At 39.6% G+C, this 24591-nt stretch overlaps 1 protein-coding gene across 2 annotated transcripts; it reads left to right on the top strand.

The window, feature by feature from the left end:
* Nucleotides 1-14890: 14890 nt before the first annotated feature.
* Nucleotides 14891-20937, top strand: LOC311275176 (uncharacterized protein). Of its 2 annotated transcripts, none has more exons than XM_084383483.1 (8): nucleotides 14891-14922; nucleotides 15685-15770; nucleotides 15962-16033; nucleotides 16912-16959; nucleotides 17535-17625; nucleotides 18037-18123; nucleotides 18641-18688; nucleotides 19128-20937. In XM_084383483.1, exons 2-8 carry the CDS (start codon nucleotides 15768-15770, stop codon nucleotides 19241-19243), a joined length of 465 nt encoding a protein of 154 aa, XP_084239609.1. In that variant the 5' UTR covers nucleotides 14891-14922; nucleotides 15685-15767; the 3' UTR covers nucleotides 19244-20937. The 2 variants fall into 2 exon arrangements, with proteins under 2 accessions (XP_084239609.1, XP_084239610.1); XM_084383484.1 differs by having other exon boundaries at nucleotides 14898-14922; nucleotides 15674-15770.
* Nucleotides 20938-24591: the final 3654 nt, after the last annotated feature.

Genomic DNA, 24591 nt, shown 5'->3' with positions numbered 1-24591 from the left:
AGGGAAAGTGCGAGAGAAAGAAAGCTGAGGTGGAGTGCTGACTTAGACAGCCTGGATGAATGTGTTTCTGATAAATGGATTAAGAAAATACAGCCTAGGAGAAGAGCATTACTTGTTCTTATGTACCAGGGCTGACTATAGAAAAGCCGGATGCATCATTTCTACGACATTTTTGTGAATTAACGCCATCCAACATGTAGCTGAGCTAGCTGCCGATTAAAGGGGTAAAACTTTAAATGTAGAGAAACATTAGTGTTTGATCGTTTGCAAAACAAGCACATGTTGCACACATGACAGCTCTGTGTCAGGTGTGTGGACCAGCACCATTATGAGTCTGAAATGTAACACTCCTGTTATGGAGAAATAAAGCACATGGCTGGAATCAGAGCAAAGTATTTTGTGGTTTGACTTGTTTTAAGGCCATTTCTATTTGATTCAGTGAATTTAACAGCGAAAAAATATGTTGTTATTAGTCATGTCAATATTAGCGTCTGACAGTGAAGTTTCTCAGTCACGTTAGCTTTCTAGCTTTCCCCCGTCTGTATGCTAACGGTTAATTAGCTTCTCTCCATTGATGTTTATAGTTTTTGTGCGCTTTTAAAGATTTATTTGATGGCATTTATCCATCTTTTAGCTATGCAAATAAAGAAAATTGGTGTTGAAATATTGTGGAAGGCTGAATATAAAGAAAGGCTACGGAGCAGCTTCTTTCCTCAGGCTGAGAGACTCCTCAGTTCACTCTCAGCACTCTGCCAATAAAAAAAATGTTTTAACTTTTGGTATCCAACCATATAGAGACATCAGTGAATTGAGACTGTTCCCTAGTGAGTTAAAAACTTCTTGTAGTAGGTGTAATGCTATACATCTATATCGGATTACAAATACCACGAACAAAGGATTTATCCCCGTCACTCGCCTGTATATCAGATTATAGATATAGAGATCCAACAGAATGGAGTAATTAACTGATCAAGTGAGTCTCAGATACACATCAGCACATCATGACTTCACACACACACACACACACACACACACACACACTCTGTGGAGTGACCTCCCCAAAGGGCAGGGCATACTTTGCAGTCACGAGCAGATAAAGGTCTCTCAGTGATTAAACTCAATCAGGGTTGCTAGGCAACAGCAGCCACACTTGGGCAGATCCAGGAAATTTTTTTCACGATCCGTGCGGCTACCGACCAAGGCCGCTGCAGCCGCTGAGGTCTTTTCAATGAACCTCACTTCCTGGTATTCATCCGCTTCCTTCCAGTCAGCCAATGAGAAACGGTCGGCGTATCAGATTCTTGGTGCTTTGGTCAGCTCAGCTTTTCTTTTAAGTGATATCTGTGACAGCCTTGACCTACTCCAGGTTTCTCTCCATTGTTTGAAGGTCGAGATGAGTGGGCTGAATGTGGGGCGACGTGAGGAAGAGGACAAGAAGCAGAACCGTTTGGACAGATGTGGAAAGACATTATACTTGAGCGTATACGTTCACCATGTCCCTCTGGGTGGAAAAAACAGCTTTTATATTTTATATGGCCTGAACTTTGAGTTTTCTTATCCTTTGACTCATTGTTACACACATGAGCAGTTATATGAAGCCTCTCCACCGCGTATTGCTCCATCCCAGTAATGTGATCCCTGTCACTAAGTGCTGTCTGTCCTATGAATGTTCCCGTTATATAGAGCGTGGAGCCTTGAGAGCATAACTGCTCCCTGGGGAAACTCGGGAATAGATCGTGTGATGGGTGTTTGGAAGAGCTGATTCAGCACTCTGCACTGACCTGAGCCCCCCACCCCCACCCCAACACACACACACACACACACACATACACACACCATATTGCCAACCCCTCTGCCTTTCTTTCTTATCACCCCATCACTTTCCCCTCCATCGTTTCTAATAGTGTTCCCTTTATTAAGAGTATCCGCCTGGGAACATGAAAGGAGAGACGGACTCTGAGGTGGTGTTAGTTTGAGGGAGGGAGGGGCTGCTTCAGGCAGAGACGAGACATCAAGACAAAGAGAAAGCTACAGACACAATCAATGAATCCTTTCTTAGATTTATACCAGTACAAAAGTTCCCTTTCTTTTTTCTTTCTTTCCGTCCTCTCTGAATCTGATCCTCACGATCTTGTCAGCACCTTTCAAAGAAAAGACTTTTTGTTTACATTTCTGTGTATTCACGTGTGTGTGCAGGTGTCAACAGACCCACAGCACACAATCTGTTCTTCCTGTGAGCTGCACGGACATGCAGACAAACAGGTACTTTGCACCATCGTTGCCTGTGTCTCTGCGGCAGACAGGACTCGTGCAGCAGTTTTGTTTTGAGTGTTTACACACCGGCTGAAAAGCCTGTTCATCAATGCCGTAGTGATTTGGCAAAAATGAACACAAGAAAATGGCAAAAATCAGAATGTAGCATAATTAGATCACACAAATTCAGTGTACTCAATATGCTTTTCTTACATTACTTCCCTTCATGTTTATAACTTATTTTACTTTTTGAGTGTTTATAACACTCATTGGATTAATGTGCTATTAATGTACATATCTAAATTGCATATCGACATCATTTGCACTGAAATGTCATATTTTTTCAAGTCAAATATTTCTTTATGAATAAAAATGAATGTCCATTACTAATATTACCAACGCTGGTTACGCAGCCACCCACCACCGGGGCTCCAGTGGTATCTGAAATACTAAAACTTGTCCCGCTGTGCAACAATGCGGCCCCTCAATGTGTTTACTTGTTGCCTGAATCAATTCATTGTTTCTTTTGGTCTTTTCATAGAAACTCCTGACAAGGTGAGAAAACAAAATTAACACTTAATAGAGAATATTCTTGGACATGAAACAATCTGCAAATGTACATGAACACTGATGTGTACTGGGTGCACTGGAGAACAGTTGTTCCCTGTATCCCTTCGGTGTGTGAAGGGAGATAGATGGTCCTATATTGTGATCTAAGAATAAATGGCTACAGTTTTATTGGGGGTCCACTGTCGTCGGCAACGCAAACAAAAACTCAGCGGCTCTGCTGTTTATTTATACCTTTTTTACAAGAATATTTTACAAAGCACTTAATTCTGATGAATAACCAGTTGATGTCCATTCATGTAAAGAAATGTATAATGGTGCTTTGTGGCGTGGCTATAAAGCGTATACTACATTTAATTAGCATTTTATACCAGAAAGAGCTTCTCAGATCTTTACAGAGCAGAATTAATGGAGCGGGCTGAAAGTGTGAAGCCTCTCAGTGTTTCACTTTACTGCCTGGACTAAATAGAAAAACACACTGAGGGGGCCGATTTGTTCTGACATTACACGTGCATGGACTTATGCATGCATGCACATGAACATGCCAGACACCTGCAGGGTATAAATCAGACGCCCGGGTCTTACAGGGCACAGAGCTGCCCCTCCCTGGCAGCTGGGGGTGAGAAAGAAAGAGGAGGAGGAGGAGGAGGGTTCTTCTTCTCTGCTTTTGCTTCTATAGCTCCTCTGATGTCCGGGGAGTCTGGTTTCACCCAAAACGCAGCTCATATATGTTGACAAAGGAGGCTTTGGGGATGCTGCGACGAACTGTGTGTGTGTGCTCACGCATGTCTGTGCATAAATAGACGGTGGAGCGTTTTCTTTCGTCAGTCCTCTTGTCTGGCAACAGGAGCCTGGCTGATAAGATCTATTTTGGAGCCACGGCTCCACACTTGTGTTTTTCTTTTCTGTTTTAACCGTGACTCTAATGATAGCCGGATTATCCAGCAGCGTGACTGTTGCTGCCCTGTTTTCAAACTCGGCAAAAGCTGCATCCAGCATCTGTGTTTAGATGCAGTGTGCTGATTTGAGACACAACGGTAAAAAAAACAACAGTAATCCTCCATCATTAAACCCCCCTGCACACACACACACACACACACACACGCGTGTCCCCTCAGTGAGAAAGTGTGTGTCCTTGCATGGTCTTTTCTAACATGTCTGGACATGTCTCGGAGGAATGTGTGTTATGTACTGCGGCGGACACACGGGAGGTTTTCGGCCCTTCATGCACCTATCAACACGAAGTCCGAGAGATTGCCCCAAGCCTCTCCACCACCACCACCACCACCACCACCCTCACCAGCCACCAGTACTACCCTCAGCGTGGGAAAACCACACTGGAATGTCTTTAAGAGACACAGCAGCTCACGTAAACAAGCTTCCTCCTCTACAGGTATGTGCTGCTGGAGGAGATAATGGGGGGATGGATGTATCCGCACGCAGAAGGCTTTTGTTTCTTTTGGAGACAACAAAGTGTGTCTATGTGTTTGCGAGCATCTGTGTGTTTTGAGCCATTCCTCATCAGTGAGCAGTGAGTACACACAGTGAGAGGCGGTAATCAGTACCAATTATCCTCAAGCACGAAGGGAGTCAAGAGGAGCATTCCTCCTCAGCACGACAACAGCTCAAGTCAGGCCTGATTAATCTAAATGTCTGTCTGAAGCAGCACGGGGAAATTAGTGAAAAAAGGAGTGAATTCGGTTATTTTTTAAAGGCATATGTTTGAATGATGTTGATGTGAGAGCGATGATTCAATCACCTCGGAAAAAATAATGGAACAAGTTGTTTATTAGAGAAGTATTGCAATTAAAGTCCAATCATAAGCACGTTCTTGTCACTCAGGATTAAGGAGGCATAATTAATTCAGAGTGTCCTTGACAGAAAGCTTTGCAACGTGCTTATTGTGCTTAGGACATGGCCTTGATTGTAACACAAGACAGCCCGTATCTTTTCACAAAGTGCCAAACATCGCCAGGGTTCCCACCGCGGATGCTTACACGCACCGACACACAAGGACTTTCTTTTTCCTCGCCAGTTAAAAGCCGAAAGAGAGCAGGCAGAGCCTCTGGCAGTCTCTCAGTGGATTTAGCTGTTTTAATTGACCCGCTGTCTCACACCGTGTTGATGGTGATTTTAAGAGAAGGAGGAGAGATTGATCACAGGACAGTGGACCAGATGAGTAGAACAGATTTTCTCTAAACTGAGAGAAAGAGGTAAAAGCACCTGAGGAAAACTCAGCGGTCTAACAGCCAAGCTAGGCCGAGTCTGATGTTCTTAGCCTCACTGTTTTCATAATTAAGTGTTCAAGCTATCCAGAGAGATGTTTTCAAATGGCTTCTTTTGTCAAACCAGCTCTCCAAAACCCAAAGAGACCCGTCACTTATCGTCATAAATCACAAAGAAAAGCAGCAAATCGTCACATTTAAGAAGCTGAAAACAGCAAATCTCTGACATTTCTTGGAACTTTTAATCGATTAGCAAAATAGTTGGAGATTGGTTTTCTTTCGATCAATTAATCAACTTATTGTTGCAGATTTTATAACAGTAAATTGACCAAAAAGTGCCAATTGGTTTGGCTTTTTCTGTGTGGCAACTTTAGGAAGGATCACACAGAAATATGGCATCTACATCTAAACTACACCCACAGAGACGTTTAATTCTCCGAACATAATTTTGAGCCGAGAGCTGAGTGTCAGTCTTTTGTGATCACTGATAAAAACAGCCGATTTCATGATTTAATTGTTGTCATTTACATATTTTTCTGCTTGTGCTCTTTTGTTAGACAAGTATGAAATTGTGATTAAATCACATCTCATAAATATGTATCTGTTAGCCAGCAGTCATTCCAAAGCTGCTGCACCACAGTGATAAAACTGTTGTTTTATGATTTTATCATCGTCTAACGCGGCTTGTTGATATCAGCTGTGCTGTGCAGTTGCTTTTATTAATGTTAAAAAACGAAGGTTAAAAGTGAGTGACGGTCCTAACTTGGTTTTCGTCCGAATTTTGCAAATGCTATAAACAAGTTTTCCCTGTAAACGCTGACTGATTTATACACTGTTTTTGGGGAAAGCTCTATTTTTGGGTGAGCGAAGCAACGGCTTAATGAGGCTAAAGGGATGGAAGTGAGAGAAAAAGATGTGTTTTTGAAATTTAATTGGCTTAAAGTTGACATACTTGTATAATTCTTTTGATGTCTTTTAGAAAGTTTCAGGAAAACAATTTTAAATACTAAAATTGTCTCTCTCGAAGAAGTTTCAAGAGGAATGTGCAGTCCAAAAACTGATCGTCATGCACACTTTGCTTCTCCAAACTACGTTCCAGGCTAGTTCTTATAATCTGTGTCAAGACTTTGTCATCTTCAGACTACAGAATAGGTCATTTACATCACTAAGTATGAAAAGTCAAGTGTTATTTTGGATCATTTCCGTTCTATCATGGGAACAACATGGCCTACAAACCCAGGGTGCAATGCTGTGAGTCATCTTCTCTCACTGATGGTCGACACGTCAAAGGTCAGCTTGAGAGGTCAACACCGCCTTGACCTCCGTAGCACCCCGATGAGCGTGTTTTATGTTTGCTTTCGTTCTCACTCTTACACGTGTCCTCTGCTCAAACCTCCAGTGTTTTTGTTACCCTGTGATCCACAAGCCCCTCATTTGCAACGAGTAGAGGTGAACGCACACACAAACACACTCTGGAGGGTATAAATCATGTCCTATTTTGGTGATGCCAGATTTGGGTGAAGCAGTTTTTTTTCCTTCCCTTTCCACTCATCTCTCTCTGACTAACATAAACAATCATAGTTTCTATTAAGGTATTGCCTCAGCCATCTCTGTAACCAGCTCTGTGCCGTGGTTTCACCAGACGCAGACGACGCCCACATTTGGCTCTCCCGAAATGATACGGTGCAGCCTGGTAGCGCAGAGAAAACGTGCGCACGTGTGTTTATGAGAGAGAGGAGGTTAGTGAGTGAGGTTTGTAAAGAGGGCGTATGTCACCCTCCACCCTTTCCCCCCTCTGTGTCTGAGTACATGATGCACTAAAAAGTGTTTTCATTTGTTTAATTAACTGGAGGCGATCCAACAGAAAAACTGAGCCGGTACATGTGTAATCCTTAGTGATATCCTGGTGGGACACACAGAAGCATTTGACACTCCTCATTTCCTGCTTGTATGCGGAAACAGCGGCTGCGTCCGGAGAAAAATGGGCGAGGAAATGAAAAAGGAAATCTTGAGCAATCACAAATCCATTATGACTACTTAAAATATATCTTACATCAGTGCTGGAAGGAGCACTCAGACTCAACAATAATGTCTGAAAAGTAAAAGTACTCATTATGTAAACAAATGGCCCCTTGACAGATATATTGTTAGATTTTTAACACACTGATCGATGTGTAAGAGGCTTTTTTACTGAAGTAGCGAGCTGAGGTGGAGCCACTTTTAACCACTTTATATGAAGCATAAATTTGTATTAACTTTTTGGACTTTGGACTGAATCTTTGGAGCTTCCAGGTCTGAAAAGTGAATCCATTGAGGAGGTGTCTTAAACCTGCCGTCTGTATGATGGCCAGCAGACTCTACTGGTGTCAAAAACAAGTCTGATTGTATGTAAGCTTATGAAAAAAACAGTTTCCTAATGAGTTTTTTGGTCTCAGTCGCTTGTTTCAACACAGCATGATGTTCATTTTATAAATTATGGTCCCATTCAGAGTAAAATGATGATCAAGCAGGATATGGTTTAGGGAGTGACAGCTGTTTTTTGCATTGGATGGTAGCCAGGCTGTTAGCATGTTGCTAACGCTGTCTGTGCAAAAGTGGCACCGACAGTAATACCAGAGGGAAACACCAGGAGGGAGGGAAAGTGTAAAAGTTGTCTGTTCCCACTTTAAGCCCAAATACCTTTAACTTTAAGTACATTATTTTGTATTTGTAAGTAGAAGTTAGGCTTTTTCAGATCCTGTCCATCAAAAGAAACTGTAATATTCCCCCTTGAGCCTTCTAAGAAACGTCTCTGCTGCGCCAGTCCTGATACCTTTATCCTCATTGGTATTCATTCTGTGCAACTTTCTTTAGTATAATAATTATCATCAAACCTCTCCTGTGTAATCAAAGCGGGGACACTCGGGCAGAGTCACTGGTGTTTAGGCTAAGCCATCATTTGGTACGCACGTAATCAGAGACTAAAATAATCTGTTTATAACATGACTACTAATTTACCACAGAATGACGCCAGCCACACGACTGCCTGCATCGGCGTGTGGTCAGGCTGACACACACACACACGTGGTTGAGGATGCTGTAGATAGCATTCAGTGCATTTGTGAGTCTCCGGTTTGTGTGTGTGTGTGTGTGTGTGTGTGTTAGGAGCACTGTGGAAATGTCTCGAGGGTGAGAGGTTTTTCCAGCCAGACCCAGAGGCAGCCAATGTCCCACATACATCCAGTTTCCTGGGGCGGAAAACAACAAGCTGACTCACTGACTGACCTTCTACGTACATCTGATGTGCCCAACACCACATCGCCCCGTGCGTCACAGTCCGGAATTGTTGTTCGTTGTTTTATTTCAAGCACTTTCTGGTAAAAAAACAAGTATTACCACCTGTATCTGCACAGCAATGAAACAGGGCATGGTACACTTCTGGCTTTTGTCACTTGATACATATTGCTATAAAGTAAACGTCCAACCTTGCAACCTTAAATTTATGTAGGTTAACCTTTGAAAAGTCCTGTTATTCGACACTGTGTGATGGTATCATGTACTGCGTTATTACATTATATTGTTTATCATCTTGTTCGAGATCCTTATCCAAAGCAAACACTCACACACATTTTTTTTTTATGGCTGCACCATTGCATCAAAAGGAAATATGCTACATGTGCTGTACATCATTTTATACACATTTACAGTAAAATAAAATAAACAAATGTACGGGTTCAAATGAAGTTTAGCTTTATATTAATAAGTTCAGCGAATTATTAAAGTCTTGCTTTAAAGCCACTATGTGAAATACTTGCTCTGTTTTGGTCTCCACCACCTCCTTAGGAAATACTTGTCTTGTTAACTGCTAAAATGCTGCAGTATGTTCACTAGATTCTCACTAATGTTGTCAACTGTTTGGTGCCAGCAGACAGTGGATCTTTCGACGGTGTTTCACTGAAAGTGAAGCTAATGAGAGCGGTGCTGTTGAACCAAAATAGTAAAGTTAAGGGTCCACAGTCGGGAGATACTTATTTTGGGATTTTTGTGGATCATGTGATTCATTTTTAAGATAAAAATTTTGATTAAAGCACCAAAACAAACTGATCTGGTTCACTGTAGTGCCTCTCACCAAAAGGATGATGGATTAATTACGATAACAGAGACAAAATAAAGAAAAATCTCAATGAACTGCCAATCCAGTCTGACAGTTAGTTGATCTCCAATGCAGCACTATTGTGTCTGCACGTGCGATTTGTTGGTGATGACAAAACCATTCCGGTTTATCCTGCTTGTTTAAAACCACACACACCTCTTCCTCAGGAAGGTATGTGTGCTATTTCCATGTATATTTACAGGCACTGTCTACATTACACACTGGATTTTCTCACACACATATATACATAATGCATAGTCAGGCCTTCTGTTCATACATTCTGCCCGGAGTGGCTGTTCTTCTTCTTTGTCAATACTGCCAGAGATAAGCTTCAGTCGAGGCAATGGCTGTGATAAGACTGAAAGACAGCACTGTCGTATTGTCACATTGTTATAATCTAGAGCGCTCATCGAAAATAATTATGAAGGAAGTTTGCAATGCAAATGAGCAATGCAGAGATTCATCATAAAAACACTAATACACTGAATAATTTCTAATATTAACATTTTATTTTGGAAAAATCCAGTGCTGGCGTGTGCTTAGTGTGGGTGAAAGAATTAACTCCAGCTTGATGTGGCCGGAGACGGGGGAGGAGGGACGGGATAACTTGAAGGAACTGATCCTGAACCCCTTTTGACCTTTCTAGTCATTATGAAGCCAGCGCTCCTGTTTTCATATAAACACAGAGCTAAGGATAAAGACAAGTGAGTCTTTGTGTAACCGACTTCTTTGTGTCTGCTGAGGAAGCTCGATCATGAGACTCATGGGAGCGAGAGGGAGCTCAGGAGTTTGTCACACTGCTCGGACGAATAAAGCATCATCAGACTGTGTTGGAGCTGATGTTTTTGTTGCTGCTGCTGCTGTTTTATTATAGTTCTTGGAAGTTGATACCGACAGGCATTGCTCAAGTGTTTGTGTAAAGAAAGTTCAGTGGAAACAAACACAACTAGGTAAAGGTCCAATATAATCGCCGCACCCATGTTCTTTAAACAGCCGCAACCTTATACGTCTGGGTTCACGTCCCTATCGCTTGACATATAAAGCCAACCACAAAAATGCCAGAGCTTGTTCCAAGGAACTTTGGGGTTAGTTTCTGTTTTAAGCGGTGTTGCTGGGGATTAACGTTTCAAGGTGACGTGTCACAGCGTCTGAGTCACCGGGTCTGGGATAGATGCGGATGTAAACAAATCTCTCTGACATTCACCTTGATATGGCTTTCAGATCAGACAGGCAGGGTCAGAGCAAATTTGTAATAGTACTGACATATCTTACTTTAAAGTATCACTATATTTCTTGAAATTCTGTGTGTGACAATTTGTGTTTGGTTCTCTTATTATTGTTGCTTGTTATTTAAAGATGCAATATCTGAGAATTAGCCATTAACTTTGTCGTTAGTGAGGGGTTAGTTAATTTGTCCTCAGTGGGGAACTATGCTTTTTGTCTGATCCACATGTTTTCAAGCACTGTAAATGCTTTTACTGAAAGTCTTGCTCTCATGCACAACTCATCTGTCGTTGACAATGGGGTTCAACTTTGAAGAATAATTGTTTGCAGAAACATACGCAGGCATTTTGGGACGACCAACGTTTCAACCTATAATTAAAGGCCATTTAAGTGAATGATTCACTGGAGTCCGAGAAGACATGGAGGAGAAATCGGCCACAGTTGTGACGCAATCTCAGAATGAAATATCAGATGGGTGCTCGGTTATGAATAAAAAAGACTTAGCTGGACATATTTTCATTTGTCTTGAGCACATAACATCTGTGAGCTATCAATGAAACTCTCATCTCAAACAAGCTTTCATTGCTCAAATAACTGTGAAACCACGACTCTGACCATGACCTTCTTATGAGTTTTCTGTCTGTGTCGATGGGAAAAAAATCCCGTCTGCACAAGTTTATATTACTTGGAAAGTAATTTACTGCAGAGTACAGAGAGAGTCACACACGTACACACAAATAATGGATCCGCTCAGTGGTTCAGTTTGATTAATGGGCTGGCACACAGCTCCCTACCGAGGAATTCACTCTGTTGCTACACTTATACACAACATGCGGGCCAGTTATGCTGTTTACAGCAGAGAGCTAAATGAGCCATTTTCCTCTGTTATAAAAATATCCTGTGTTTTCTGTCCGTGGTCCAGTTTTTTGTCATAGGTTACATTTTAAGAAGAATTTCACATGAACTTTGGCACTTGAACAACCCTCGAACGATGGTATAATGAGATATGATGCATGGCACATTCACGATTACACAATCTGTCTGGTGTGGCTTGTGTCCTCTGACAGCTATAGTCTGTTAAATGATGATACAAAGATTTATTTTACACGATTACATGCTCCTCTGTGTTACATGCATACTCAAAAATCAAACATAGTTATAGTAGTTATCACCTGACTACTTTTATGACCAACAGCTTTTCTGTTTTGATCGACTCTTTCAGCTATCATTAGCATCTTTGCTTCGAGATGTAGCAGGCATCTTTTTCTCAAACTCAAAACCTGCAGTAATCTACCTTTTGGACAGCCCCAAACGGCAGACGGACAAAGTTATCGCTACCTGGTGAACATAAATAAGCAATCAGCAGCTAAAGAGCCAGATATTTCCCTTGGTAGCTGGTGGAGACCAAAAACAGAGCTAAAAGAAGAGGGAATATTGGACTTAAATTCAACAGGCAGGAAAAAAACTGCTACTAATGAATTCTTACAGTGGTCTGTGTCTGCTGGATGTTTCAAAGGCATCTGTTTGCTAACACATTTGCAATAACAACTATATAAAGTGACATGTTACTAATGTGTTGCCCTGCTTTCTTTTTTTGGGGGGGGCTTCAAAATGGTTGAGTTGTGTGAAAAACTTATTTTGTTTAATCAAGAAAATAACCTGTATAAAAACAAAGGATGGATGCAGGTGATGTTGCCCTGATTACCTTGTGTTTTCCTATCCATGGTCGGTCACATGGTCTTAATCTTTTCCCAGAATTAAAATGGATAGAAGGCTGGAAATTTCCCTGCCCTTTGTGTCTTTGGACTGTGTGAGTTAACGTGATTACCGAGTGTAAACACAGTTGGGGTGAAAATGCAAACAAGCGAACTCCACACGATCAAAACGAACAAACAAATAAATAAATAACGAGCTCATCCAGCTATATCGCCATCTATTTGTGCATATTAGATTAACGATTCAAAGAAAACAAGTGTGGATACGCAGAAGCCATGTCAGCAATTCATGATGAAAGTGAGATGATTTACTATTTTACTGTTTAAAAGTGGAAGAATGTTGACCAGAAAATCTAATTTTCCAAACACGCAAGCCAAACAATTTGTGGTTTATTCCTCAGCTGCCAGCACTTCTTCTTCACTCATGTGCAAAGTCTTTTTATTTTCAGTTCGTTGAATAGTTTTACCTGACCTTCAATTGTTTGACGTGAGCTATTCGGAGACCAGCAAACTCCCCGCGTACGTTTTTTATTAGAACCACCAGCCTCATTTGGCTTCACCCCTGCCTGACTTCCCCTGAGAGGCGGCAGCACCGTGGGGTTTGAACTAGGGGGTAACATACTGGTGACAGGCTCGGCGGCCACAGACATAATTGAATAAAGATTCCAGTTGTTCTGAAACCCCCAGTTTCCGCCTCTGGGTCTTTGAGTTGGGCCCCAGAAATCTGAGGAATGAAAGGCCGTCCCTTTGCTGTCGGCGCTGCGGACACAGTTTAATCCTGCACTGCTGGGAGAATACTGATGAGAAGTGCTCGGACGACGGAGGGGGTGGAGTGTGTGAGTGCGTGTGAGTGTGTGTTGAAAGCATTGACAAGCACTGAGCTCCTGACGAGCCTTGAACCTGAAAGACCCGTGGTCCTATAATATATTTATGGGAGGTGTCACACAGTATAGCTGGGCGATATCTATAAATGCAGGCCCTAGAAATAATGTACAGCCTCCAGTGACGTCATGATGTAAGAGTCAGAGGCTCCAACAAGCTGATACACATCTCAGCGCTCTGCGACCAACACAAACACAGGAGTGGTCTCGGGTGGAGTTTCACTGTGGTGTTGGCTTTAAATACGTGGTTACATCAGCAGCTTGCCATGCTGGGTATTGTGTGTTAGATAGTTATCACTCCGTCTGCATCATTTCTGTGGATTCACAGCACCTCCAGAAGGGGCTCTGATTGTAACCAGTGGTGGAAAGTAGCTAAGTACATTAGATTAATTACTGTACTAAGGACAATTTTGAGGTACTTTACTTGAGTGTTTCCATTTCCACTATGTATTTTCTCGTTAAAATACTCAGTGATGAGATGTAACTAATTACATATACTCAAGTACTGTACTTAAGTACAATTTTGAGGTACTTGTAGGCTACTTTACTTGAGTATTTCCATTTTCTGCTATTTTATACTTCCATTCCACTACATTGATTTCATAACTTTAGTTACAAGTTACTTTTCAGATTACATGCTGCATTAGAGCAGGTAACTTACTTTATTGACAATCAGATAAAAAAAACTGATTCCAATAATCAGAAAAAACGACCCATAGTATGGAGTATATGCACACATGTACTGTAAATAAATGTATAGTTCACTTCTACCTGTACTTTTGAAAAGTACATTTGATATCAGATACTTTAACAGTTTTACTCAAGTACTATTTATATGGGTAACTTTATCTTTCACCAAAGTAATATTTTAACATGATATCTTTTACTTAAGTATGACTTTTGGGTACTTTATATGACACTGAAAATACTACAGATTTTAACAATAACAAAAAAATATAATCAACAATTAAATTATGATGTGATATCACAGATAAAGAGAAAACTTCATTGATCATGTGGGGGAAATTTACAAGCTACCCGGCAGCTAAAGTGTATAAAGTAGTTAAAGGGATGCTTACACATTCATAATTATAATCCAATAATATAATATACATTATTCTGAAAAGTACCACTTTGCGTAATGAGTGCTTTTACTTTTTATCCTTTAGTATATAACGTTCTTCCACATCTGATTGTCACAAATGACACCATTGCTCATGAAGTATAAGAAAACCCAACCAGTCACTCACTGATTTGTCTTTTTATCAAGAGACAATAAAATGTATCACTGAGTATTAGAACATTGCTGATGATAGATGGTTATGTATGTGAGCGATGGCAGACTGCTGCCATCTAGTGGCTATGTTTTACAATACAGCTTATTAAAGCTCTTCAAATACCTTTATATACTGTCTCACCGACTCACAGATCATTTATTATTAAATTAAGATCGTTTATAAGTGTTATAAGCATAAGAGCAGCTAATTTAAATGATTGAAAACATACTGAGATGTTAGGTGTTGCCTCCAAAGTATTGATTGAGTCTGATTATTCACTATATTACCTCACTATTGATATCATGGCCAACATATTGTGAGTTGTATCGTATGCGAGTTACTCTGTGATTCCCATCCCAAGTCAGAATGGGCCCTATCAGTGTTATATCACTATATTATTATTATTATTATTATTATTATTATTATTATCTTTATTATTATTATTATTGATGTGCTGACATGTAAACAGTATTTTACAGCATCATATTTTATATAGCTTACTGGTTGCATGTTTTTGAGTGTAAACAGTGGATGGTCTTATAATAGATCCATGGTGTAAACTAGGGACTTTCCTTCACTTCCTGACCACTTGACCGTTTTTAACTTTCACTTTCATCAAATTTCGTGTCGCAGCAAGAATTTCAGCTGGTGAGTAAACTCGACTAAAACCAGATAAATACAGGAGTAATGCAGGTCGAAGTCCTCGGTATTATTAATGGATCAGTAGAGTTTATAACAGGACTGCAGGGAGTCACAGATTACATCATTAACTAAATAATTAACTTATTACAATCAGCCACCGCCCTCCCGTCAGTAACCTGCTGATCAGATCCACAGTTTGTTTTTAACACAGCACCTGCAGTTTGGAGAGTTCCTGACATGTTTCAGTTTATGATTTATAATTTCTTGATCCATTGAGACGACTGTGACGAATGTTGTAACATTTAGGCCGAAGTGAGGAGGAATGGAGGTTATGCTAATAAGGTTAGCATAAAGCTAACTGGGCATGTTTTCTTACGAGTAATGTGTCTATCTAACTATCAGGCCTACAGACTGTGTTTTTATTGTTTTGTTACTTTTTTGTTTTGTTTTTCGCATATTTTATGGGGTTGCAAAATATTTTACACAGGTTATTGTAATATTGTATTACATATTTTAATGACTTTTTACATCATCTACAGAATGTAGAACTATTATTATTATTATTATTATTATTATTATTATTATTAGGCTTTTGTGTGTGTATTGTGTGTTTAGAGAGGAATTTGACTTTCCAGTGGCTCTCAAAACTTAGATATACAATAAGTGGAGGTCTACAAGAAGATGCATTGATGAAGACATTAACATGACGCAGCATCAGAAGGTTAAACATGTAAACAAACACTAAAATGTATGACAGTCTCTCTTTAGGTTTTTAAACACATCATTTGGTTTTTGGTCCATCTGCAATGCCTCCAACAAGGACATAATGGGGGCCAGCACATCTGTTAAACATGGTAAGATGTTTTTAGTCAGCGTAACACACTCTCTTTATGGAAATCTCATGTCTGATGACTCATTTTGGGGTCGTTCATTTACCGCTGTGATGTTTCATCATTAATTGCTTTTTAAATGGCAGTCGGGGGGGTGGGGTTACTTCTTCACTTCAACCTGAAGAAGTTGTTTTCTGTTTTCTGTTTCCCTACAGGGCCATTTGAGAAGCCCAGCAGCAGCAGCAGCAGCAGCGGCAGCGGCGGTAGCAGCAGCCCACCGCCCAACAGTAAGTTAAACTACCTGAAGCAGATACAATTTATACAAGGCAATATATTCTTCTTAATGAATAAAAGGACTTAATTGTAATTGTTAACAGTTAATTTGTCAGGGGAAAAGAAGATTGAGATCCCTAAGTGTTTGAAATTGTGGACAACAGGAATACTAAAGGAAGATGTCTACCCACTCAGTTACTGTTTGTTTCATGCCTGCGGATATTAAACCAAACACTGAACACACCACCATAACTGTTGATCATATTTCGTAGCAGTGTGTCACACAAACCACTTGTTTTGCCTCCCTGCTTTCAGCTGGCACAAAATATCTGCTGAATAAATCAAAAAGAATCACAATCTTGTGTTGCCGTACGTGTCATGCCGTCTGTCCACGATGGCGGACGTGCTCATGCATGTGCCAGCCACCTCCCCTTCATGTAAAAGAAATAATTAAATCTGTGTTTTTACCTCAGGAGAACCTCAGTTAGAGATGAAGTTGCAACACGATCCGTCACAGATCCTCAGTTCTCACTGCAGGAAGCCAAACGTTATTTTTATTGCATTAATGGTGCTTTTTTGTTTTTAATTTCTTTGTACTTCATCCGGTAAATGTGGAGCAGGAGGTCCGGTGTGATTGAGACTAGAGATCAGGCAATGAGAAGAGCAGGTTACTGACAAGTTGCTCCTCCTCTGCTCCTTGTTTTGGTTTCTACTTTTATTGAGTAAAGACATCTCAGGTCAGAGGAGGTGTGGAGGAGTAGATAATAATTGTATCAGTCTATAAAGGTTGTGAAAATTTTAATGCTGGTTGTGGAAACCAACTGTCACTGGAATGAGCAGGTTTATGACAGATTACATGTGGATGAAAGAAGTAATGAATATCTCCTTTCAGATGGGACGCTTCGCCGCAGCAAAAGCTGTCAATTACTGCCACCTGACAGTAAGTTAAACTGAACTGGACGAAACTGGGTTTTCTTGCCTATATTAAAGGGAAATTCCAGTATGTTTAAACCTGGGCCTTATATTGACATGTTTTGGTACTTACCAAGAGCTTTGGTCCAGAGAGACTCAAGGATGAACTGATTAGAATGTGGTGGTCAGAGGATGAGGTCGTTCTGACCTCACAAAACACATTTTTGGTCATAACTCATGAAATCATACAATAATTACAATCAAATTTGACACACACATTTCTAACAGGATAAAATGATGAAGTTATGCAATTTGTTATCCAAAAGGTCAGAAGTTAAATGCAATGTGACATCATAGTATTCTCCAAAAAACCCTAACCCACAGCTCTGGAACAGCAACTGGTGCACAGAATACAGCCACAATGATGTACTGTAATTGTAGTTTGCATTTAAATTTACAACCATGCTGTTACAAGGAAGTTTTATGTTAAAAATGGATGACAGAATCTCTCAGGTCCATCTAAAAGATTGATCCAGTTTATTGTATTCCTTATAGATTAAGTCTACACTAAGTATGTTTTCTAATCCAGTGTTGTCTTTTTAGTGTTCAGGCCACCGGTGGACTGGTGGAACAAAAACCGGGTCAAGATCCAGGCTTTCTTCTCGCAATCCTGTGAACAGAACCCACGGGCACAGTATAACTGCTGTACTATTCAATGAGGGCATTACTGGAACAAAATAACTGAGCACCTGTGACAGTGGAATTTGTAGTTAAAAAAAATAGCCACACGTGTTTCAGTAAGTTTGTCACAGAGAAAAAGTCATTCTCTCTCACCCCTACACTACTGGACCAGTACACTCAGCACTCTTGGCTCCCTCCCTGGTCATCAGACCTGGCTGTGGAGGACACACTATCCATAACTCCAAGTAACTGTGAAGGGAAAAGCTAAAGTATACAATCATAAATCCATAACTGTACCATAATTTCCCATTAACATGCAAAAAGTGAAGGTCAAACAATTGCTTTTTAAATGGCAGTCGGGGGGTGGGGTTACTTCTTCACTTCAACCTGAAGAAGTTGTTTTCTGTTTTCTGTTTCCCTACAGGGCCATTTGAGAAGCCCAGCAGAAGCAGCAGCAGAAGCAGAAGCAGCAGCAGCGGCAGCGGCGGTAGCAGCAGCCCACCGCCCAACAGTAAGTTAAACTACCTGAAGCAGATACAATTTATACAAGGCAATATATTCTTCTTAATGAATAAAAGGACTTAATTGTAATTGTTAACAGTTAATTTGTCAGGGGAAAAGAAGATTGAGATCCCTAAGTGTTTGAAATTGTGGACAACAGTTCTCACTGCAGGAAGCCAAACGTTATTTTTATTGCATTAATGGTGCTTTTTTGTTTTTAATTTCTTTGTACTTCATCCGGTAAATGTGGAGCAGGAGGTCCGGTGTGATTGAGACTAGAGATCAGGCAATGAGAAGAGCAGGTTACTGACGAGTTGCTCCTCCTCTGCTCCTTGTTTTGGTTTCTACTTTTATTGAGTAAAGACATCTCAGGTCAGAGGAGGTGTGGAGGAGTAGATAATAATTGTATCAGTCTATAAAGGTTGTGAAAATTTTAATGCTGGTTGTGGAAACCAACTGTCACTGGAATGAGCAGGTTTATGACAGATTACATGTGGATGAAAGAAGTAATGAATATGTCCTTTCAGATGGGAAGCTTCGCCGCAGCAAAAGCTGTCAATTACTGCCACCTGACAGTAAGTTAAACTGAACTGGACGAAACTGGGTTTTCTTGCCTATATTAAAGGGAAATTCCAGTATGTTTAAACCTGGGCCTTATATTGACATGTTTTGGTACTTACCAAGAGCTTTGGTCCAGAGAGACTCAAGGATGAACTGATTAGAATGTGGTGGTCAGAGGATGAGGTCGTTCTGACCTCACAAAACACATTTTTGGTCATAACTCATGAAATCATACAATAATTACAATCAAATTTGACACACACATTTCTAACAGGATAAAATGATGAAGTTATGCAATTTGTTATCCAAAAGTTCAGAAGTTAAATGCAATGTGACATCATAGTATTCTGCAAAAAACCCTAACACACAGCTCTGGAACAGCAACTGGTGCACAGAATAGAATAGATTAAGTCAACACTAAGTATGTTTTCTAATCCAGTGTTGTCTTTTTAGTGTTCAGGCCACCGGTGGACTGGTGGAACAAAAACCGGGTCAAGATCCAGGCTTTCTTCTCGCAATCCTGTGAACAGAACCCACGGGCACAGTATAACTGCTGTACTATTCAATGAGGGCATTACTGGAACAAAATAACTGAGCACCTGTGACAGTGGAATTTGTAGTTGAAAAAAATAGCCACACGTGTTTCAGTAAGTTTGTCACAGAGAAAAAGTCATTCTCTCTCACCCCTACACTACTGGACCAGTACACTCAGCACTCTTGGCTCCCTCCCTGGTCATCAGACCTGGCTGTGGAGGACACACTATCTATAACTCCAAGTAACTGTGAAGGGAAAAGCTAAAGTAAACAATCATAAATCCATAACTGTACCATAATATTTTTTTATATCAATACATTTCCTAAAATGTTAAATTAACAAATTGTTAAAAGTATTTGCATGTTTTTAACAGAGATTGTCATTATCTCACCAGCAGAGCTGAATTGCTCAAATAGCTTGTTTTTTATGTGACGAGTTGTGCTCGTACAGGTTTGTCCTGCCATTCACTCACAGGGCTGTATTCCACCTGAACTACATCACACACTCAAAATAAATAACTACCAGTTTACACCACAGGGACAGAAGCAGAAGCAGCGACTGTGTGCAAGATCTGAGCTCACAAACTATTGACTCATATAAATGTAAGTCATGACATGTCCAAACTTTTTTTGCGCACACAGTCAGTTAAGGTTTCTGCTCTGACTTTAGGAAACAGTAGGAATTACATGATAACAAAAATTACACTCCAGCAGCTTTGAATAAAACCATCAGCCTATCTTGCAGTCGGGCTGTCTGATATTTTACCTGATAGTTTTGGATGTAATCTTGTAAATAACACCCAGTTACACAACAAAAAACTAGGCAGGCTCTGAATCTTCATCCTAAAACTTCCCGTGGTCACTTTTCTATCAAATATCTTGGCATTATCATCTGGAATGAAAATGTTCATGTAATGGATTCTTCTGTGTCGTTGTCTTTATACAGAACAAGACTGAAAAAAGCTTTGTAATATAACGCTAATGATCACTCTGATTAACTGACGTTAACAGTGTTAAAATGACAATTTCTCTGCATTTAAACTGACTCTATTACAATCAGTGACATTTTTGTGACATTTTTCAATACTTGTATTGAAAACCTTTTATGAAATGAAATGTTTTGCACACGTTACACATCATTCATTGTAATGAAGAATCAAATCAAGGCAATAAACATGTTTGCATATTCATGAGAGAGATGTCGGTGTCTTCTGGGTCACTGTGCTGCTGAAGATTTTGAAATGATGCAGAATTTCTAACTCCTTTTGCTCTCTAATGCTCCGTAATGTATCAGGATCTTTGCAGACTGATAGAGAGATGTGTAACCAGTGATTGTTACCAAAATATTTCATTGAATTTTTGTCACTAATTCATCGATCAGTAATGAGAAATACCTTTTTTAATTTTTTTTATTTTATTACAAATAAAAATTACATTTACACTATTTTATTTCTCTTTTTAAAGGACATATTAGGGATTTGTATCAACTTAATTTAAAGACATATTCAGCCTTTTTGTCTTTTTGACTTTGAGTCATGGCAGTAAAGTGAATTCAAAGCCATAAACTGAATGAAAAAAAAAAATCTCCATATTAATTGTGACTTGCTACTACTATGACATTATTTGTGAAATACGACATTTCTTGGAAAAATGTAGAGATATATATAAACTATGTCTTCAAAAAAATGTTTTCTGTAATACAGAATTAAAAGTTACCTTTATCAACAGATGACTATTTATCATTTTGTCAGTCTCCTGTATGCAGATCAACCGATCCCTCAGTGACTTAACTTTTTAAATAAGAGAATACGAAACATGATGTTACTGAGTAGTAAAGTATTGATAATGGATGGGTATGTTTCAGTAAGATAGAAGATGTTATGCAATGAAGTCTTCATGAAGGCATCCCATTGAATCTGTAAGGGTGCTGATGATAATATCGTGTATCGCAATATGTGGGCAGGACAGTATCAGGATATCAGATCAGTGGTACTCGGTATCAGCTGATACACAAAGGTTAGGTATAGAACTGGGCATTGCGAAGGAAGAAGTGGTATTGGAATATCCCATTTGGCCTTGTTTATGAGTTCATCTGGTGCTAATTAGTGAATACTTCTAATTGTTGTTTTTGTCCACTTGTCTTTACAGTTATGGTTACACACTCTCTCCACCTTCCTACACTAATATTTTAAGGGTAATTCATTTTCCATTAAAGAGACAGAACACACAGTAAACAAAGTTAAAGATAGATTTCATTTTGATTTCTATAGATACTGCGATAATATCGTAATCGTGAATTTGTTTGGCCTCTGATATCATGGCAGAACTAGTTCAAACTAACAAAATCAGTCACTATAGCTTCGTCTCGCACATGTGAAGAGATTTGTCCAGCTTTGCGTGAGTGAAAAGTAGTAATACCACAGTGTAAATGTACTCCATTACAAGAAAACTTCCTGCTTTGACTTCAAGTAAAAGTAAAGAAGTATCAGCAACAAAATGCACCATATTATTATAACTAATGCATCAAAATGGTCGTAGTGAAGCTACTTCTAACTGCTTTAAATATAGTTAGGTGGTTTAATCTATAGAAATGGCTCATAATCTAACAATTTTTGTTTGTAAAATCCTAATCTGTAAAGTAACTGGAACACAGTATTTACCTCTGAAACATGGAGAGTTTTGAAGTCAGTTAAATTGATTGATTGCTTGATTAAATTAACTCTGTTACAGTGCAGTCCAGTGCAGGATTTTGTGAAAAAACACTGTCAAAGTTCTCTCATCACTTAAACTGTTGCTCAAGTTTGCCCTCTTTGTGTGACTGGCAAACACACACTGTAACACACATATGAAGCAGAGTGAGTGAAGCAAACTTTAAAGCACAAACCAGCTCACTGAGCTACAGCCGATTGTATCAGCTCAGCTCAGACCAAAGGCAGGCACCAAAGTATAAAATGAGAAAACATGAATATGTAGCTGCGTAGTCACATTTGGTCACTTCCTGACCATGTGACCATTTTTTAACTTTCACTTCCATCAATGTTTGTCTTGAAGTTTGTGTCACAGGTTGTGTTGCAGCAAGAAATTCAGCTGGTGAGTAAACTCGACTAAAACCAGATAAAGACAGGAGTAATGCAGGTCGAAGTCATCGGTATTATTAATGGATCAGTAGAGTTTATAACAGGACTGCAGGTCACAGATTACATTATTAACTAATTAATTAACTTATTACTATCAGCCACCGCCCTCCCATCAGTAACCTGTTCAGAGCAGATCCAAAGTTTGTTTTTAACACAGCACCTGCAGTTTGGAGAGTTCCTGACATGTTTCAGTTTATAATTTATAATTTCCTGATTTATTGAGACGACTGTGACAAATGTTGCAACATTTAGGCCGAAGTGAACTGTGGAGACGCAATTTCATATATCAAGAGGTTATGCTAATAAGGCTAGCATAATGCTAACTGGTCATGTTTTCTTGCGAGTAATGTGCAGCAATATCAGGCCTACAGACTGTTTTATTTATTTATTTATTCATTTATTTATTTTGTGTATTTTATGGGGTTGCAAAATATTTTACACAGGTTATTCTAATATTGTTTTGCATATTTTAATGACCTTTCTTACATCACTTACAGCATATAGCACTATTATTATTATTATTATTATTATTATTAGGCTATTGTGTGTGTATTGTGTGTTTAGAGAGGAATTTGACTTTCCAGTGGCTCTCCAAACTTACATATACAGTAAGTGTAGGTCTACAGGAAGATGCATTGATGAAGACATTAACATGACGCAGCATCAGAAGGTTAAATATGTAAACAAACACTAAAATGTATGATATTCTCTCTTTAGGTTTTTAAAAACATCATTTGGTTTATGGTCCATCTCCGATACCTCTAACAGGGACATAATGGGGGGCCGCTCATCTGTTCCGCATGGTAAGACATTTTAAGTCAGCGTAACACACTCTCTCTTTATGGAAATCTCATGTCTGATGACTCATTTTGGGGTCGTTCATTTACCGCTGTGATGTTTCATCATTAATGGCTTTTTAAATGGGGGGTGGGGTTACTTCTTCACTTCAACCTGAAAAAGACCATCTGTCATTAAATCATGTTAGTCAAGTTCCACATGAAATAAAGTAGTTAGTATTTTTTTTTTTTTTAAAGCGCTGTGTTCACTTTAATCTGAAGAAGGCCATCTTCAACCATGTTGGTCGAGTTCCACATATGAGTAGTTAGTATTTTTTTCGTGTGCTTCGTTTTCTCTTTTCGTTAGGCCAGTGAACATTAATATTTAAATTCGCACTGCTTAAACACTGTTAGCTTGATTATTTACAGAAAGCAGGAGTAACAGTAGTTTTGGAGCATGATATACTGTATGTATATGTGATCACACTTATTGGCATTAACACAACAGACACTTAATGCTCTCTGTCAGCTCAGTGTTAGCTCAGTTCTCTGATGATTTCATAACCAGAGGTCGTTGCACTGTGCATTGTTGATTCATTTAACATATCTGATTTTGAAAGCCTTACTCCTGCTGTAGCTTCAGCCATTATGAATAAAATGTCAGCAGTTTAAGGTGCAATATGTAAGAATTAGACACCTGCTAAATTCATACTCGCCATGCAGCTAGTGATTCGGATTGTGAGCTCGGGGACCAGGGTAGTGTTAATGTCTACACCATTAGCACAGGAGCTTTGGACCCTGACGGGACGGAGCTAGCTGGTTAGCATGCTAACCTCTGCAATTAGCGCCCCAGTAGCTCAGTAGTGGTGAAGTTTAACATGGCCGCAAGGCTGGCAAGCCAGTGACCACTGTTTGAGACAGCGTCCAACATTTGTGTGTGAAACCACTGGATATTTTTTAGGAGATGTTGTATCTCCTGCTGTGTTTGTGGGGACCACATCAAGTATTTTAAGCCAAACTATGATCTTTTCCGAACACTAACCAAGTGATTGTAGTGCTTTAAACTAACCAGATAGTTGTCACAACTTAAAAATAGAAAATTCTACTTGAAGAAATGTAGTTTCATCATATCCGTGGTTTGCAGAAAAGTGCATTGCCAACATTTAATCTGGGGATTGGGTTTTTTTCAACAGAGTCATTTGGAGGCACCGGCAGACCTGAGGCTAGCTGACGAGCTGCCTCCAAAACGAATGTGAATTACTGTGTAAAATAATGAAGAAATAAAATAAGTGTTGCCAGGCAGACATTTAAAAGACCAACAAGATGTTTGCAACTTCTGATTATAGCACTGATTTTTTTTTTCTTCATAAAAAAAAAAAATGAATGAATATCAATGTTTTCTGTTTCCCTACAGGGCCATTGAAGAAGCCCAGCAGAAGCAGCAGCATCGGCAGCCCACTGCCCAACAGT

Source organism: Pagrus pagrus (genome assembly GCF_965226575.1).
Source record: "Pagrus pagrus genome assembly, chromosome: 19".
NCBI lineage: Eukaryota > Metazoa > Chordata > Actinopteri > Spariformes > Sparidae > Pagrus > Pagrus pagrus.
This window is presented reverse-complemented; position numbering and strand designations above follow the sequence as displayed.

Bases quoted from the DNA above. Each gene is read 5' to 3' on its own strand.
- LOC311275176 (XM_084383483.1), top strand. The intron at 16,960-17,534 runs GTAAGTTAAACT...TTGTCTTTTTAG, and splicing joins TCAATTACTGCCACCTGACA to TGTTCAGGCCACCGGTGGAC. The intron at 18,124-18,640 runs GTAAGTTAAACT...ATGTCCTTTCAG, and splicing joins CAGCAGCCCACCGCCCAACA to ATGGGAAGCTTCGCCGCAGC.